Source organism: Larus michahellis, chromosome 1 (assembly GCF_964199755.1).
Source record: "Larus michahellis chromosome 1, bLarMic1.1, whole genome shotgun sequence".
Classification (NCBI taxonomy): Eukaryota; Metazoa; Chordata; class Aves; order Charadriiformes; family Laridae; genus Larus; species Larus michahellis.
In genome coordinates this window covers 38,336,888-38,356,202 of record NC_133896.1, presented here as the reverse complement: position 1 = coordinate 38,356,202, position 19,315 = coordinate 38,336,888, and the positions used below count along the sequence as shown (strand labels likewise).

Below are 19,315 nucleotides of genomic sequence, written 5' to 3'. Positions count from 1 at the left end.
AACTGAGAAGTAAAAAACGATAGAGATTGTGTAGGGAAATCTTGCCATTAGACTAAGACTGCAGTGAAATAGACCAAATATATCAAGAATAACTAATGCTGCAGTACAATTAAAATTAATGGTAATTTCTAAATAACTTGCATGGAACGTATTCACAGGGGAAAGTGAAAAGTTTTCTGGTTGAGTTCTGGGTAAAAGATACGTCGTTAGTTCTGGAATTGAAAATTTAGCAAGTGTATTTGAAAGCCATTACAAACTTGTAGCTACAAAACCAGATGCCTAGTAAGGAATTTCTGCGATTTTATTATAAGGATGGTACCTAAGTCTAATGAGACCATTAAAATCCAAGAGCTTTATTCCTTAGCCACTAACGAAAGGTAATGGTGCAATAGAGATCATATAGTGGATGGGAACACAATAAAAATCATGGAGCTCGACTTACTTAATCCTGCATCACAGAAAATAATAGGCAAGCTGTTTAAGTCAGTCCGTCTAGCTTAAGTGCTAGCCAACTAGGATGATAGCTGGACATGATTATAATGTATGGTAAGATGTGCTTTTCATGGTCTGAGTTAAGTGTGTTGGGAGTCTTAGGGTATTTTTGACAAGTTGTGGATACATTTTATCATCCCAGTTTTCTCCATGTACAAAGTTGGAGTAGAGTCTAGGACATTTTATATGCTGATCCAATGCACACTTTAATGTATTCACTACCCTATAAAAATATCATTGACCAGTAGTCAATACATAGGCACCAGAAGATACCAGGGTATCATCTTGTGTTTTTCTAATGCATGTATGATTTAAAATGAAACATTATAAACTCAAAACCATACCAAATATTCCTACCAGTTAGCAGTTAACATTAGGCTGGTATCTCTATCTCCACAATAAGTTCCGGGTATTCTCTAGGGAAAAACATGATGAATGTGCAGACCTGTTATGGCCTGAAGATTACCTGCTCCAGCCTTTGCTAAACCAAGAAGGGAAAGAAAATCCAGAGCAAAGACTCTTTATTATAGGCATTCTATAAGATGTATAAACTAGGTGCTTCCTGGAAAATATTGCTGGTGAAGCTGGGTTGGTTGGAAGTATGAATTTTGCGGTATTTCTAAATGAGCAAAGCTTCAGGGTGGGCAAAGCGACATCAGAACAGAAGTGCTGTCTCTTTTCTTTTGCTTGACAAATTGGTCTAAATTTTTTTGGCTTCTTTTTTCCCCCATTATGACCTCATCGTAAATCTGCCCTTAGCAGAAAAAGGGGTTTGGAGGTGGAATCTGCAAGACATTTATGCAGAGCGAGCTTAGAAGAAAATTCCATACAATACTTGACTATGTTTTACAAAATTAGAGCGAATGTGTTTACTTGATAGTTTTGTTCAGGCAGAAATGACCTTTACCATCTATTTTCAGTAAAAAAAATCTTCAGAATAAGATAATTCTGGGAATTAAGGTAGATCCTGTCTAGAAACATTTACAGTTGGTCATTATTACAGATTCTCCAGTTTAGATAAACAGCTCTGTGCAGTATGAGATACCATCAGCAGCCTCTCCTGCTCTCCTTAGGAAATCCCAAATTGTGCCTGTAGATGATGGTAATCTTTCTGACCATTTTAATGAATTGTTTGTTCCACACTTACGAGTAAAAACAGATCCTATCATGCCAGATGTTCTTCAGTGGTGTAAATCATAGCTCTGGAAGGTACATTCAGGCTGGTACGATACGCTCCCATTAACAGTGCTAAGGTAAGTGACGTTATAAAAATGCCAGAAATACTAAACATGGATGCATGTTTGGCATATGGTATCCTTTATATGTATGCCCAAACTATAGGATAGGCTGTAAATTAGCAAAAAAGTAAGCTGTTAAATCTGAGTATCTGGTACAAGTTAAGGACTGGAGTGACATCCTCAAAGATTTCAGAAGTTAGAGCTGCAAAATTTGAGTCTGTAATTAGCTCTCTGGTCAGTTTATTTGCCAGGAACTAATGGGCTAAAAGGAAGCAAATGGAATGGTTTGTTGTTACTATCAAAGTGTTAATCTGACAGAGAAAAACAGAGGGGCTGACTGGTTTTTTGTATTTCTGAAGTCTAAATCATGGTGCCTTTTTGCATTAAAGTGTCTGAAAATGGGAGTTAAGGAATCCAACAAGTTCAAGTTGACGCATTTGATATCGTACTTGGGGTGGGCAAGCAATGTATGATTTATGCCGTTGTGATTGCTTTAGTCACGTGAGTAAGCCTATCACAATTTTTCAAAGCAATTTAACAGTATAGTAATATAAGGAAAAAGAAGATTTGAGCGCCAGTCTTTTCAGGTGAAATGAATGGCAGTTGCAGATGCTCAGTGCCTGATCTAGATGGAAATGTCCCAGTGATGCAGACTTCAGCTGAAAAGCATCGATTTATTAAGCCTGGGCTAGTTCATAAATCCAATGATGAAGGATAACTGAACTGCTCGTGAACTACTCTGGCATGGGGTCCCCAGCCTTTCCAGGCTTCTGGGCACGTGGCAGAGCCTACAGCTGGGAGCGGCCCGGTGTAAGCAGCAGTGAAGCAAAAAGATACAGGTCACAGGGAGCAGAATTTTGTTTCATTTCACAGACACCACATGTTGGTATATCTGGAGAAGAAAAAAAGTTTCCGAATGCACTTATTTGTGTAACTTTCAGAAGTTTTATACCAAACTGGAACCATATAAAATGCAAAAACACAGTTTTCCTATAGTTTTTCCACTAGTTCTGGTTAGCAAATTGTACTGTAAATGATAACAGAATATCCCTGTTCTGAGATCTCTTTATTGAGAGAGGCCTGGTAGATTCCTTAGGTGATTTTGTAAACTTAAAATGATTTAAAATTTAAGTATTTCATTAAAAAAACTGGTAGTATATCCTTTAACAGCAGAGGAGGAGAGAAACAGGGACAGTCACATCTTGTGAATTGTTTGCATGGAGTCAGCAAACTGAAGAAGTGCTCACAAGCAGGCAGTTCCCTTCTGTTTAAGAGCAGCCTTCATTAAAGTGACAGCTCTTTTCCACAGACAGTCTTACTTTAAAAGAACTAAGTATTTTCAACCGGCATGCTTTGAGTTGTGTTAGCAGTTTCCCCTGTTTGCATCCTTGTTGCATTTTGTTTGAAATGAGAGATGTCATTGAAACCTCCAGGAAGTACTATTGAGCTGAATCTTTATCTGTTTCAGTCTATTTGAAGATAGCTATTTCTTCAATTCATAGAGACGCTCTGTCTTTGTCTTAACCTCTTGGTCACTGAAGGGAAAGCAAGCTGTTGCAGTTGACACAGCGAACAAGATGTGTGTTTGAAATGACGTGAACAAGAATACACAGGTAGCATGTCTTAATATTTTTGGAGGGGCAGATAGGTGCAGTCACCTTTATTCCTTTTCACCTGAAGGTTCTGGAGAATAAGAGGAAATGTTGAAAGAAAAGCCAAAAAACTTTCCTGTGAAACATGCATCACATTTTGGACTTTGACAGAGGAAAGTCTTTTTTTTTCCTGCGGCATACAATGAGACTGCTCCTGGATAATGTAAGCCTCTTACATTGATATCACATTCAGATTTTTGCTGAGACCAGCATACAGCTTCTGGAAGTGACCTGAAGATGTAGAATGTTCCTGTTGTCTCACAGGCTAATACGTGCAATATTACTAGGTGCTAATACAATGCCATTTCAGTTTCTGTGCTAATTCAGTGGCATATGCTGGCAATTTAGATGACAAAAGAAATCACATAGGTACGTTCCTGCAGCTGTGCATTTTACTGTTTCACTGCAGTGATTTCTTTAGCGAGCTTGACTCTCTGAGTTAGTTCATGCAAATGAATGCATCTGTCTTCATTCCTCTTTGCCATTAGTTCATTATGCATACATTAAACCTTAGGGAATAAGTACAGAGATTGATTAGAGAGTTACAGAGTGCAGGTTAGCAGCCAAGAAATGCCTGAATTATTCCTTTTCTTTTTTCCTTTTTTTTTGGTCCCTGTTGGCAAACTTCTTTTACAGGAATAGTAAATCCTTGTGGATTCCAAATGCTTATTGACAGCTAAAGTCATCACTATTCCTGTGATTTGGCAACTTTTAATATAAGCCACTAGCTTATTTTGTTGTTCTTTAACCCTGCTTTTCCTTTGTCTTTAACTATATCTTTTCTTCATCCTTAATGTTGAGTAAGTTAATGGTTCTTTTGTCACAGGCATTTTTTTTCCTACTATAAACACCTAATAAAAAATGCAGTGCATCCTATTTGTCAGGTGTTGTTGCATATTAAATTCCCCCCTGAGCCATCCTTGTAACTTTAGTTTTATATCAGACGGAAGTATAGAAAAAGAATGGGTCATTATCAGATAACTTTTTAAAACATTCATAGCTATGCATTCTTTCAGGCTATTTTTGAACTACAGTCTTCCAGAAGTGAGTGGCTTTGGATTGTGGTTTTCGACCAAGGTAGAGAGTAAGCAAACCATAAAGGTATCAGTGATCACTCAGCACAAAGGGCAAAAGGTAAAATCTGTAGGAAGTATTCACTCTTTTTCCATTTTTCTCATTTATTCTCATTCATTTTTTTTCATACATTTCTCATTTTTCCAAGGATTGTCTAATCTTCCACACAGAGACTTTGATAAACCTTTTTTTCATGCCAAATCTCCCTCCATACTACCAAGTAGAAAGACAGGGTGTGTGTATCATTCGACTTTGTATGTTCTACAAAGAGGTGTATGACCCCTAAAAACTTAAAATACCTGCTTCTTAACTCAAGTACTAGGAAAAGTTTTACTGTCTCATTCCTCCAAATTTCAGTCATCATAATATGGAGTTGAAAATTCACCATCCATTATTTGAATGCCTGCACAACAGCTTATCTCAAAAGGAGTGACACCATTACTATATTCTTTTCTGATCCTTACTGCTTCAGTTTTGCCATGATACTTGTGATCTGAGCTCCACGTCATGAAAAGGAAAACTGATCTTTCGTATTAACTAAAATGTTCAATTATGTAGCAACTGTAGACTATGCCAGGCAACTCAAAGTATTTATCATAAAAATAAATGACAGCTCAAATGGAGAAATTGGGATCTAATGGCACTATTGCTAAAACTTACCTGATAGTCACAGGATGCTGAAACATTGGAAGCAGCTGCAAAACATGTCTTAAATGGCAAAAACCTAAGCAATTCAGGCAGTTCTTAATCTAAAATGGAAAGAAGATTAAGAGGTGATTTGATCAGAGGTTACAGTTCTGTATCTGCAGGGAGATCCTGAACATTACGGGGGTAGTGTAATGAGATCTTGGGATTGAAGGCTTGTCTACTCCCAATTCAGATAGACATTACCTGCACATGTAGCAGATTTTCCATCACATGATGCTTTCAAAGCCACATCGGATGTCTTTCTAAAAGGTGATCTGTAGCTGCAGATACCACTATATCATATTTCTCTGCTTGTGTCACTCAGGAGATCAGGGAGAGAATTGTTCTCAGTGGTTCCTTCCTGCCTTGAAATGCACAAATGCAATCAATCCTGTAATCAATCCTGCCTGATCCATTTTGGTAACTGTAGAAAGCAGAGCAACTGGAAGAGTCAGGGCACACTTTTGTGAATAGTGTCACCTCAGTACGAATAAATGCTAATTAGCAAGAGTTCCCTTGGTGCTAATTTCTCAATACAGGAAACGGAGAGGGAGTTGGAAGTGAATCCATCAGAATTACCGGAAGAAGTTTTATAAATCAAAATACCACATCAGTGTCAAAAGCTCTGTGCTGTTCTGCACAGCAGGCTTTCCACGAGCAAGGGAGGAGGGTTACTGAAGCCTTCACCCAGTTCAGACAGAAATCTAGAGAAGACTAATGTTCTCGTGGAGCTCTGTTCTTTCTTTGTCAGTAGTGTTTAACAGCCTAGGACTGCTGATGCACAAGCCATACTTGACTTTAGGACTTGGTGAAGCAAAATTTTCAAAAGGAGACACTTGTTTCAGGTGGGAAATACAAATTTGAGATAACTGTGGGTGTAAGCTTTGGCTCAAAAAGTACCTTCTGCTAAAACCTAGCAAGTGCCTTCAAGGTGGAACAGATCCTTATGCAAAGGTAAGGAAGTTGATCATTGCAAATCTTTAGGCATGCAGGTAGACATCAATGGATAGTGTAGATACTCTCCCAAAGCAAGCCATCAATGAAAACACTAGAACTTCACAGCTAGCTCAAAGAATTAAATGTGATTTAACTAGACTACATCATTGCAGAAGTTTGTAGTTCACACTGCGTCTGTATTCCAACACTGTTGCAAGGTGGCACATCAGGAATAAAAATATCTTTTTTGTAGGTAATAATGCAAAAAAAATACTTTTGTGTTGTGATTACACTAAATCTGCATCTTCTTACAGTAATAAAGTATTCATATTTACTGAAGCCAGATGTTTTAATGTTTTATAAATTTATTAATGATTTTTCCTCTAATTGAATTTCTCTGCCAAGATTCGCTCAGGGATTTTGAATAGTAATTCTGTTATTTTTAACACTTAAACTTGAACCATATCTTACTTTCTAAATCCATTTTAATTAAAATATGTTGATTGTTCTTCAATATACTTACCGGAATTCAAGCCTGTAATTTGATTCTTTACCTATAATAGGGGATTATAAAACTTGTATGTTTTCAATTTCCTTCTACACAGATGTTCTGCATTGTATTACGTTCCACCTCTATGGACATCTACACAAATTAAGAAAACAGGATGCATATAAGCAAAAAATGACAGAAAGATACCTTAAAAATAAGAACCCTCAAAATGGTATGGCAGTTTTAGATATTTTCAAGGCGGATGTGATTTTGCCCTTCCCCACCATTGAGGTCTTCCATATCGTCCAAAATGAGATGGGATGGGAAAAAAAAAATTTATTTTCACATATCTGCTTACTAGTTGCATTCGTTTTATTCCTCCATAAGCCTTGTCACCAGCCATCTCAAGAAAATGTAGGAAGAGAAGGGTTTCTTGTTGTTCTGACTGTATGTGGCCTAATACTTTCAGTCCTTGATGTAAGGTGACAAACAAACTACAGAGAGAAGAATTACTGGTAACACCAGCTCTTAGAAGAATCAGATGCTGTCCTCTGTATTGAGATAACTCAAGTTGATGTCTTTGAATGCACACTATCTGTCAAAGCAACATCATGAATAATTTTGTTCTGCTAGTACTTGCAATGTTTGGGAGTATTTTGAGTATCAACATGTATTTTGATTTTTTGTCTTCTGACATTATTGTGCAACTCGATTGCGAACAAAAGCAAAGTAAAAAAAAACATATTTGAAAACTATATTTTGTCATGGAATTTCTGCGAGCAGGACTACCCAGAGAACTAAATAGCCTGTTGCTCCCTCACCAGCATGTGACTTGCTTGGAGAAGCCGCACGGCTATCCGTCTCCCACCTTAGCCTGCATATCTGCTGCAGTGAGCCTGGAGGAACCTCTCTGCTTCTTACACAACTGCATCCATGGACTGCTTTTCTCTCGAGAAGTTTAAAGCAGCCTTTTTTACGTTCTCATATGGCCCCATCCCTTGTAAGTTTGCTGTACAGAGGTTGTTCTTATTGAGGTATGAAGCTGCTTCTCTGTGAAAACAGATTTTACACCATGCCATGCCATTTTTGCATTTTCTGGCAAATGTTTTCTACCACTCCTGTCTATGAGGGGTAGATTCAGACAGAAGCAGGATGTCGGCTCTTGAACACGTGCCATTGGTAGCATGGCTGTGCTGCTGCCAGAGAAGCACTGGGGACAGTTCGTTATAACTCCATTGTAGGTTGCGGGATGGAAATGTTAAGTCTTTGGAAGGTAATAATGGCTTAACTCTGGTCACTGTAAAAAATGAAATGCAGTTCTCCAACAGCTGATGGTGGGTTTTTCCTCTATGACACTCACAAAGAGCCATTGTTTTTGTAGAAAGGGTCTCATTTGCCCAGTCCTGCTAACGGTTTCACGCCTGAAATGTAATTAGTGAAGTTACTGTGGTGTGCATCAGCAACTGTGTCATATATCAGGTGTTTCTTCTAATACCCTTCTGCTAAGAAATTGATGAGGTTCTTGTCATTAAAAATGAAGAGGCACTTTTTTTCTGTTACTGGCTTTCAGTTGGTGGTTATTTGATTTCAGGTTTGGGATATTTATATTAATTTCTAATGTTTTAGTTATAAACAGAGTTTCAAATGTAAAGCTTATGCGTGATGCTAAATTGAAGGCTACCCCTGCTGTATGCCTCAGTTTTGATTTAGAGAGAGTTGACTGCCAAGGTATCCATTTCTGTGCCTTAGAATATGAAAAACGTACCAAAAACCAGGTAGTGGAAGAACTAAGCTCTTTTTAGGCGGGAAACCAATGAACCCAGATGTGAGCTGTGCTGCCGTGTCCTGCGGGCCTGGTGTTTTCAGTGAGTTATGTGATGATGTCCTATATATCATGGCCCGCATTTGATTATAAAATATCATTATTTGCTTTTCTATGTCGTGCCTAGGCCAGGCTACAGTCAGACTTTTTCCAGTTTATAAATGCTGGTGGAAAGTATTTGGTTTTTAGACAATATTTCTGCAGTGGCAAAGTCGTCTTGTAGATGCTCTTACAGCTAAAAAAAAAATTAAAAAAAAAATAAAAAAAGGATTGTCTAATGCCCTGTACACAGCCAAGATAGCTGTTGGTATAAGCTGAGTCTATTTTAAGGAGGTTTCTGACAGTGCCTAAGCCTTACCCATCTCCCCTGCTTTCACTGAAAATGGTACAACGTTTCACCTGTACAACATTTATCCAAGTTATCAGTCGTGTTAACCCAGCCACCCACCCAAGGCAACCTGTACTGGCGTTGTTTTACATTTACAGTCCTGTAGGTAACTGCAGTGTGTTGTGCCTTGTAGATGTGCTCTGATGCACCTCCTACCAGTTTTTCTTCTGCTGTGGGTTGCTGGGTTCTGAACCAGGACTGGTTTGGGGGTTGTCCCTCCATCGGCTGGAGAAGATAGCACAGAGTAGGTTAAGGTCAGCTTCATGTTTTCAGATTCTCTTCACCGATATGGTTTTGTTTGCTTGTTTTTAATGAAAATTTGGGTGTTATAGGAGTTAGTGACAGCCAGTCAGGAAAAGGGCAAGAAGGAATGGAGTGTTCATCATCTCTTGACGTTCCTCTTGTCACACTCGGAGAAATACACCTACCCGCAAGGACTTGAAACATTGAGTAGATGTGATGTCCCCACTATAACAAACTGCTGTCTGTTTCTTAAGAATCGACTTTATCATTATGTGATTTCTTATTAAGCCGTGAGATGCCTACTGGGATGTAAAGCAAAATGTTTCCTCTGCAGAATTTCTGCTGACATACAGGGAAAATCCATACAGGGACAGGCATTGACTGTATTTTCAACAGACTTACCAATTACTTACTTATTGATTATGTATGTTTTTGGTAGGAAGCGATCAATAACAGCAAGTATTCTCTAACTTTTAGGTTAAGTTCCATTTATGCCCTGTCCCAGCTGCACTGAACAAACTCATTCACTAGGTGGAGGATTCAAGCACTTGACATGTAGATTTTAGGCATTTTCTTCGATCTTAAAATGAAATTGTCACAGAAGGGATGGAAAAGACGCTCTACCTGGAATGAAGGCAAATCTTTTTCAGTTTTACTTTAATATGTAAATTAAGATCTAAAACTGTAGGAATATAGAAAATAGATGATAAAACTTTTGATTAAGAGTTCTCTTAGCTTTCAAATGTTGTTCTGTGAAAAAAAAAACCAAAAAACTTCTGTAGTCTAGTATTTAATTTTCTTTTTGAAGAAGTGAATATATTCCAGGTTCAGAAATCTCATTTCTGTCAATTATTCAGTCAATTTATTTTCCATTCTTTTTATAGATTAAAACATGTTATTTACATACCTCAAAAGGTAGGAAATTACCAAAAGTCTGATCATGTATAAAATTCTAGAAGCTTTATCGTGATACTATTTTCCTTGAAGATAAATTAACTTGACATGGCGTTCCTTGGATTTTACTTACCTGCAAGTTGTTCCGTTTATTCATCTTCTTACAGTAAGATTTACTCAGTCTCGTATTCGAGCACCTTCTTATCTTTGAAGTTTTCTTGTGCTACGTTGATTACCCCTGTAGGCTTCTAGGTTGCAGGGCAGATCATAATCTAGTTACACCAACTGACCCTGCTGCAAGTCAGGCACACACACTTGTGGTATTGCAGCAGCGAACCTAAGAGAAGCATCCAGCCCAGGAATTAAGAAAACAACAGCAGCATAATGTTTTCTTTAGAGTTCAGCTGCTATGTGTGGTCCACCTTAACAGGACTGGAGATCTAAACGAAGCTCTTTGGAGAAGAACCTTTCTTTTCCATCTTATGTCTGCATGTGTGTGCAAATGTGTGTATGTGTACAAGTGTGCGTGTTTGCACTACCCTTTCCAAGCCCATCTCCAGTATTCAGCAGGATTCTTGAGCCTCCTACCAGACATAGGTGGATGCCCCAAAGCTGTAGGGTGACTGGTGCGGCATGGACAGGCACATGCAGCAGAAAGCGATGGAAGTCCTGGGCCCGTCCTGAAACCCTCTCCAGGCTGAGGGAAGGCAGGACCCAGTGTCAGCTGTGTTTTACCAAGTGCTGCCTGAGTGGTTAATGGTAGGAAGGGAAGTTCTCAAGTGCATTTCTCCAACTGAAGTGTAAAATGGTATTGATTTGAGCTTTTTATAGACTTGGAACCATCTTTTCTCTACGCAGTTTCATTTTAGAATAATTCATTTGGTTCGTATCACAGAATGTACTGCAGGAGTGGTGTTCTGATATTTGATACTTCATAAACTGTTATGGAGTAGCAAGACATTTCTTAAGCTCATGTTCTATATTCAGTTTACCACTAAGGAAAAGACTTGTAAATTCAATTCCTGTTTTACTCATAAATTATAAGAAATCTGGAAATAACTTCTTTGCCTTCCCTTCTGATGCTGGCTATGCTAATGTTATTAGCAATGTGGGGGTACCTGTAGGAAAGAACGGGCCCCTGAGACTTCTAACTAATTAGGAGTTCGCTGGTTGGCATAAGTAATGAATTATGAGTGAGGTGATACGTGAAGCAGTTTGATTTTTAACCCACAAAAAGCAACATAGCATTGTGTTAACTAGACAATAGAGGCTGACCTTGCATTAGTTGGGGAATAGCATGTACAGGTGCGGTTGCTTGTTGGGTTGGAAATGAAGTCCCAGGGTTGTTCTGATATTAGGCATTTCGATAATACTCCGGTGGGATTAGTCTGTAATAATAATGTCAAAGCAATACAGATGAGTAAACATGTAATATATAATGTTATAAGAACAGTAATCATGTGCGACTTAAGAAAGCAAAGATGAAAACCAGAGAGACTGGGGTATCAAATGGACCTGGGTCAGTGCACTTCCAAGGGTAATAGTCTCTTCTAAGCAAATCCAGCTTAGGTAGTTTAATTTCTTCCTGCTATGGTTATGTACAACAAAAGCTATAAAATCTTTCAGAGGGGCAAACCTAATGAAACTGTTGTGTATTCCTAGATGACCTTATCTGTCAGTTAGCAATGAGCATTTCACACCACCTCTCCCTTACAGTGTTGGTGCATCTTTCCCTTCTGCCTACCAAGGAATGGTGTTTAGATGTTCCTGTTCTGTTGGCAGAGGTATACAGAAACTTGTCAGAATAGACGGTGAGAAGGAACAAGCCTGGTCATTGCTTTCCATGCCAGTAGTTGCAGGGAACGGTGTAATCATTAGCTAGCTTAAAACACTGCATGGATGATCTGTTCCATGTGTCACTTCAGGCAGCAGAGTATTTCCCGGCATTGCATTGCAAACTCAGAACCTATGTAAAAGATCAAAACACATGGCAGTATTATGCTATGGCAAAAGATTAGGATGTGCAGTGCATTGTTGATGGCCTGTATATGCATTCTGGTAAAGTATTTGTTAACAAAAAATAAATATCTTAGATGCTCCTGAGAACCAGATTGTACTACTGAGAAGTACAAAGGAAGGATTTAGTTTGGGAGGTGGGGGAGAGAGGGGAATTTTCCTTTTGACTCTAGATCTCATGATCAAGTAAGCCCTAAATTAACAAGTGTGACACACTGCTGAAGGACCTGACATTGCATCATGGGTGCAAATGTACAGTATTTTTGGTTGCAGTAAGTACCGTGACTAACTCTTGTAATCGTTATGAACACTTGCAGGTTTTTATAAAACTGAAAGCAGCACTTTGGTCCATAGCATCTCCTACAGCTATGCAACATGTCTACATGTTCAGATGCAGGTAATCACATCTGTTCTTTCTGAACTGTCAAAAAGGCCAGATGTGAGCAAACATTGTGGAAGCTCAATAGCTTCCAAATGATGCCAAATGATGGTTCGGTGTCAGCCAAGTTGGAGAATGCCCCAGGTAGCTATGCTACTGTCTGCTTCTGACAGCCCATGCTGCTGACTGAATACATGGCAGAATTTTGTCTTAGTAGAAGCTTTATAAGCACAGGAGAATTCTTGCCCAAGCACTTAAGTCATGCGGTATAATGGTTAAAATGTGAATAACTGAAGTGAGGTCATCATCAGCTAGAATGGAAAGAGCTTGTCAGACACCTTAAAAGGAGCAGGATAGCATAGGATGATGCGATGCTACGTCTGCAAAAGATTCAGCAGTTAAGCCTATTAGAAGTACTACCAAGGCTTACAGGATACTCCGCTAGGGCTGGAGGCTTTTTTGAATGCTTTCCTCTGCCCACCACCATTACCCCTGTATGGCTCAGGACTGGCAATTCTCGGTCAGGAGAGCCGTTCTTCGTCTTGAAGTGAAGATGTATTAGGTCATCTTCTCAGTCATGCGGGAAGGTATTGATAGAGCCTTGTTGCTGTTTGTATAGTGCTTATTGTAGACCTTATTGGCGAACATATGAATGTATACGGGGAACTTGCTTGGCTTTTTCGTAGCTTTTCATCTTTAAATCTCATGCTGCCACTGCAAGATTACTAGTGCAGTGCAGACATGCTGTTTGTTTACAGTGTGTATATGATGTTAGTATCTGACCAGTTCACCTAAAAGCTGCATGTTGATGCTGAAAAGGGCCAGAGAGATGGATGATCCTTCTAGGATTTCGTAATTTTCTAGATGGATCTTTAGGACTTCATGCATTTTTCCAGAATACCTGGGCAGCTGGTGGTTTTAATGGGTCTCCTCTGACTAAAAACACTGGACATGAGATATGATTGCCTTGTGGCTTTCTAAACAGTTGCAGCTCTGCTGGAACAGTGCGTATGTAGATTGCCTTGTCCATCCATGTGCAGTAGGAATGTCTCTTTTCAAGAGCTCAAGGCTTTCTGTTGCAGGTAACCTGCATTTGTTGAGGTCTCTGGGATTAGCTTGGCATTTTCCATGGATGCTAATGAGCAAACTGCAGAAGAGGGTGTCCCAGGCAGCACGTGCGGGAAATCTTATATAAACTTAGGACTATGAAAGCCCTTCACGTACTTTATGCCTGTTCTGCAGAGATTTCAGAGAGTTACAGTAGAGATATACTTGTATAAGAATAAGGAATAAAACTGTTAAGATCTGATATATTTAATCTCCATCTGGATTCTTGTTATGTTCAATTGTTTTGATTAACACTGACATCCACTAGTGGCCTTAAAGTGAGTCTGAACCTAAAATTTTCTAGTACTGTTATATCATTGTGTATTTTACCCTTCTATTCAGTTAATCAGTTGAAGTACTTTATAAAATATAGAGGTCAGAGGGAGAAAGCAGAAAATGAGAAAAGATTGCTTTTTAAAAATGTGAAACAACTACCTTTGATTCTAAGTGTTGCCAGACTTTGTATTTATTGGCTCTGTATAGTATACTAGCACCTTGGTGTAGTTTTTAATAACCTTTTACAAAACATATGTCTCAGATTTATCTATATGCAGGGCCTTGCAGACAGAACTTGTGAATTGTATCTTAAAGAATCTCCAGATGTACACGTTATTTCTTATTAACATACACAATGATTTTCTTGGGAGGTAGATGACATTTTAGAAAGGCAACATCTGTGTTATCACTTACATTTTAATAATGCCAATAATTTTCTTTCAACAGAGGAATTCAAGGGCTCAACAATAGTTGAATTAATGAAAAAAGAAGGCACCACCCTAGGGCTTACAGTATCGGGTGGAATCGACAAGGATGGGAAACCAAGGGTATCTAACCTTCGTCAAGGAGGAATCGCTGCTAGGTAACCACATCTCAGGCCACAAAATGCATTATAAAATGTGATTGCTTCAGAAATATGTACCGCATCAGAAAGGTCACTAATAAATATGTGACTAGATGCATCTATAATGGCAGCCCATCAGACTGGAGAAGCTCAGGGAGAAACGGCAACAGCCGGTCCCCCTCTTCCCTCAAGGCTACTTTGACAAAAAATGGAAATACCAATGAGATTTTTGAAAGTTGTCATAAGGCTAATTAAGTTTCTTCTAAATTACATACATTTTCTTTTCTAATTTTTGCCCTTGAAAAAAAACTTGAGAGAAAAAGCTTAAAATACTGAGGGGGGGAGGGAAATAAATGGAAAAACTAACCACAGTACTACCATAACTTAATTTTTTTAAAAACTGTTCATCAGCTGGTCTTAAGATTAAAAGAGTCTAAAGTCATAGCTACCTTGCTTACTACTACAGTGGAAACAAAAAATGCTGTTATTCATGAGCGAAACAAGTCAAAAGATAAAGGTTAAGCTAAATCATTCCAAGTAACTGAGCAGAACATATGCTTTTGGGCTGTGGCCTGTCTCCTGTATCTGTGATGTTAGCTGTGAAGGCAACGATTGTCCAAAAAAACCTAGTTTTGGACGCTTCCCAAAAAAAAAGAGAAAGATGGGGGCATGAAGAAGACGATTTCCCAGATCCTATGCCCAAACCAATCAAATCATCCGACTCCTTTATTGTACAGCTGGTTTTGTACATCTGAAATTAATAATGCAACAATGTTCTTCTTTTAATTTTTAATAAGCTAGACTAGATTAAGATCTTAAAATGCCACTTTTTCTTTGAAAGATCAACTTGCTTTGAACTGGGTGAATGGAAAAAATATTTCTTGACATCACTCAATAGTAATTTAAAGGATTTCATTTGGTCCAGCAGATCTGTGTTTAACAAAAGGAATATGTACTTTTTCCTAGGAGTGACCAGCTGGATGTAGGGGACTACATCAAATCTGTGAATGGAATCAACCTGACCAAATTTCGCCACGATGAGATCATCAGCCTGCTTAAGAACGTTGGCGAGAGGGTTGTTTTAGAAGTGGAGTATGAACTGCCTCCAGTCTGTAAGTAGTAGCAGAGCAAACTGAAACCTATGCAGAATAGCAGACATGTTGTCAGCAGTGAGGTGGGCATGGTTGGTGATCTTCATTTTTGGTAGTGGTTGTTTTCTTATAATTTTTTCCTCTGGCTTATCACAGAGCATGGCAGCAGTACAAAAGAGCTGTCAGTACAGGGGGATGCTCTCAGAGATGCTCAGGTGTTTTGGAAGCATAAATCCCACTAAGGACAGAGCAGAGTTGTCAACCACCACCACTTTTTTTCTTGTTCAGTTGTTTATCGTTTTCAATATTGGGAATTAGATTAGGCAGATTCCAGGGCAAGAGAATCCTTCTTGTTACAGGAAGATCTTCTGAGATGAGACCAGTGAATATCTGTGAGTTCTGCCTCTAGCTTTTCATTCCTTCTCTCCACTTGCAGCACCCTCTGGCTCTCCCAGATAAACAACATAATTTGGTACTCTTCCAGTCTTTTCTGACATCACTTTTAGGCAACATCTTGTTTCTAGAAAAGAAGACCCAGTGGGGTAGGCCATGGGGATACGTAAACCTGCAAGAATTGTGTGACTGAAACAAGGGCTTCTCGCTGAGCAGGATTGTCTTCAAAATACAAGTTTATGCTGACACCAAAGTCAGAGTGCTACTGAATGTTTTCCTTGCCTGTCCTTTGCTCTTTCTTTTTGTGCTTGTGTCTGTGACCGTTTGTCTGTAGGAGGAAATCAGTGGGAATTGAGGCTATCAGGTATGAAGTGAAAGCTAGAGAAATGGTGAGTTGGAAACCTGGGACCTAAAGCGACGGAGTGAGTGGCAGGTGTCTGTCTGGCACCAAGGGGGCTGCAGCAGTCACACTTTTGAAAGAGTGTGTGCTCCTTCATGCTGCTTCCTGGAGGAGAGAAAATGTGGATTCCTGGTGTTTGGCCAGAAAAACCTGCAGAGCCAACTAGGAAGCTCTTTTCTCCTTAAACAAGACTTTGCTTGCAATAGAAGCCAAAAAATCCATCACTCTTTGGTGCTCAGAAATGGATGAACTCCCCACTGCTTTCTAGCAGCTGGAGAGCTAGTCTAATTACATATTTGGTTGTTTTTATGACCTCCTGACAACCACCATAATATATTTTGAATGTTCTCTGTTGATCAGTGTTCACTTGTGCTAAGGGAACTTCATGTTCAAAAACACAGTATTTAAGTGAATGAAGTCAGCTGAGTTCAGAATTATTTTGCTGGAGATGTAATTGTTTTTACAAGCGTTATTTGTTTTCATAGAATCATAGAATCATAGGGTTGGAAGGGGAGATCATCTAGTCCAACCCCCCTGCCAGAGCAGGGTCACCTAGAGCAGGTTCCACAGAAATGCGTCCAGGCGGGTTTTGGATGTCTCCAGAGACGGAGACTCCACCACCTCTCTGGGCAGCCTGTGCCAGTGCTCTGCCACCCTCAAAGTAAAGAAGTTCCTCCTCATGTTTAGGTGGAAGTTTTGCACTTATTCAAGTGGGCTTCCTTCCGTTTCACCGGCTTTTGTCATATGTGCCACTCCTGTCCACTGAAACAGGATTTTGACATACTAAATTACATTAGCAGTCATAACTTTTCCTTTAGGTCCTTGGAATTTCTGACCTCTTCATACAATCATAGCTAATAAAGTTGGACATATCTAGCAGTCTAGTTGTTCCCATTAACTTCTAGTGAGCAAGCGAGACACAATGCCATCATTATACGCAGAAGTTTTCCAGTAGGTCACATGGTGAAGTCCTGGCACCTTCTTCCCTGCCCCATACATAATGAAATTCTACTGTTGTTCTCATGGTTACCCCCTCAGAGAGAGGACTGTCATGGTTTCAGAGTGGGGAAATGTCAGTACTTTAATAATGATGGATTAAATCTGGCTGAGCACCAGTAATCCCACTCTCCCTAGTGCTTCCTTCCCTGTTTGTCAGCGTTCACAGCCGGAGCGTTCAGCTGCTGTTTTCAACACGAGCCACCTCAGTGTTTTAAACTGGAACATGAGTCATGCCTGCCTCGCATCTGCCTTTTGTTGTTGCTAAAGGTTAAGGACTTCTTTCCCCTCCCAGGCTGAGGCTGGGGGGGAAGGAGAGCCGACCGAATCGTTGTGCCCAAGTGGAAGGACGCTGCGTGTCATTCCTCGCTGCTCAGCTGCAAGTTTTGCCTGTCCCCAGTGGAGGTTACAGGTCACACCAAGTGGATTAGGAAGCGTGGATTAAGTTCGAGCTGCATGCAGGGCCGCTTTCTGATGATAGGAATGAGGGCAAGAGTTGTCTTCTCCCTGTAATCCAGGTCGTTTTCAGTCAGTAAAACATTTCTAGCTGAAAGGGAAACAACTGCATGGACTTGAGTAACATGGTGCTGATCTTCAAGGTGTAGCAGGAATTACTGCAATGCAGAGCAATGCTTTGGAGGGCCATCTTTCACTGGTTTTCCTAGGGAAATGAGATTTACGTGCTTCCACGGGCTGGTTTTTCAGGTTCCCTGCAGGAACTTTTTTAATAGGGATTGAAAGACTCAAAAAAAAAAAAAAAAAAAAGCACATTGCAGTACGTTTCATGGAAATAGACACTTGAATGAGTCGCAGAGCAGGGGAGTCTTCGGAGAGAGAGAGAGGCCTGCAGCACTGAGAGGGCACCACTTCTTCCTGGGGCCTTTCAAGGCTGCCTCCCCAGCTGTGCAGCCTGTGGTGCCTATTGCCCCCTCAGGTATCGGGACAGGGGAGCTCTGATTATTGCAGGCAGGAGCATTAAAAGATATAAGTTTTCATGAGTTCCGCTGCTCACAGAACGTCTTATTTACAGAGGGTTTGGCGTTTTTTTGAATCTTTATGGGTGTTGTGCTGTTCGCAGTGTCTTACTGGAAGCTGGGAAGCGTGCGTGCGTGTGATTTTGCCCCGTGTCCATTTCCCTTTAGAAAAGGGGGTTCTTGCACCCTGCCAAAGTTTTGCCTGTAAAAGCTAATAGTAAACTGCCCGCTGGTCTCTTAACAGTGGTGGTTTCAAATTCTGTAAAGTGGATTATCACACCCAAATATGTTGGTCTGTGCATTAGGCTTCTCACCTCCTAACCCAGCTGCGCACCACTCCCCTGGTGCTTACAGAGAAAATACTGATTCGACTGCAAGTCAAAGAATTTTTTACTCACTTACCAATGATGAGGGAGCATGTTGCATTTTGAAAATGGAAAAAAAAATAACAAATCCCTATGATACAAGATACTTTTTTCATCTTAATCTAGCAATCTGAGATTAGGGATGGACCCTAAAAATCTCAACTGTCTTGACTTTAAGCAGTACAAATAAAAGTTTTCATGGCTGAACAATGAACTCCGTAGGCAGCTTTAAGAATTTCATTTGTCATTTTTGTGTCTCGCTGTGGATTTCTATCTGTTCTGGCTCTCTTCTGCAGCTATAAGAAAAGCAAAGTTATGCAACAATTTAAACAGTAAGACTCAAATTCCTCATCTTTTATATGCATCTATGGCCCTTTATCCAAACCACTGGCAATTTGCAAACTCTCTGGCCCAAAATTCTCTCAAAAGAGGATGAATTGTATTTAATTACAAGTCTTTAACCTGACTGTTCTGTAGTGGAGTCTTTCCAATTCTATGACCAGAAACACAATAGCTAGCTTAAATTGGAAAAGGTATAAATCTGTGTGTATAATTTTGAAAAATAATAATAATTAAGTTTTGGAATCTTTTTCTTTTTTTTTTTTCTTTTAGCCGTACAAGGATCAGGTCTCATCTTTAGAACTGTGGAAGTTACTTTACATAAAGAGGGGAACACTTTTGGATTTGTAATAAGAGGTGAGTTAGTAAATTTGAACTGTCTGTATTTTCTAAATCAGCAAAAAAAGTGATAAGTTCTTTATGGAACTAGGAAGTCATTTCAAGATTTATGACTTGAAGTTTGTAGAAATCTCTATGATTTATGTATTACTTTTTCCA

General features: G+C 39.5%; 1 protein-coding gene across 10 annotated transcripts in view; it reads left to right on the top strand.

The window, feature by feature from the left end:
* The window catches only part of GRIP1 (glutamate receptor interacting protein 1), a 337,148-nt gene that overhangs the window by 237,477 nt on the left and 80,356 nt on the right, over nucleotides 1-19,315 (top strand). For all 10 annotated transcript variants that reach the window (XM_074572573.1, XM_074572555.1, XM_074572588.1 and 7 more), the window contains exons 3-5: nucleotides 14,142-14,277; nucleotides 15,226-15,371; nucleotides 19,091-19,174. In XM_074572573.1, the coding sequence (XP_074428674.1) occupies nucleotides 14,142-14,277; nucleotides 15,226-15,371; nucleotides 19,091-19,174 (366 nt within the window). The remainder of the gene's footprint in view (nucleotides 1-14,141; nucleotides 14,278-15,225; nucleotides 15,372-19,090; nucleotides 19,175-19,315) is intronic.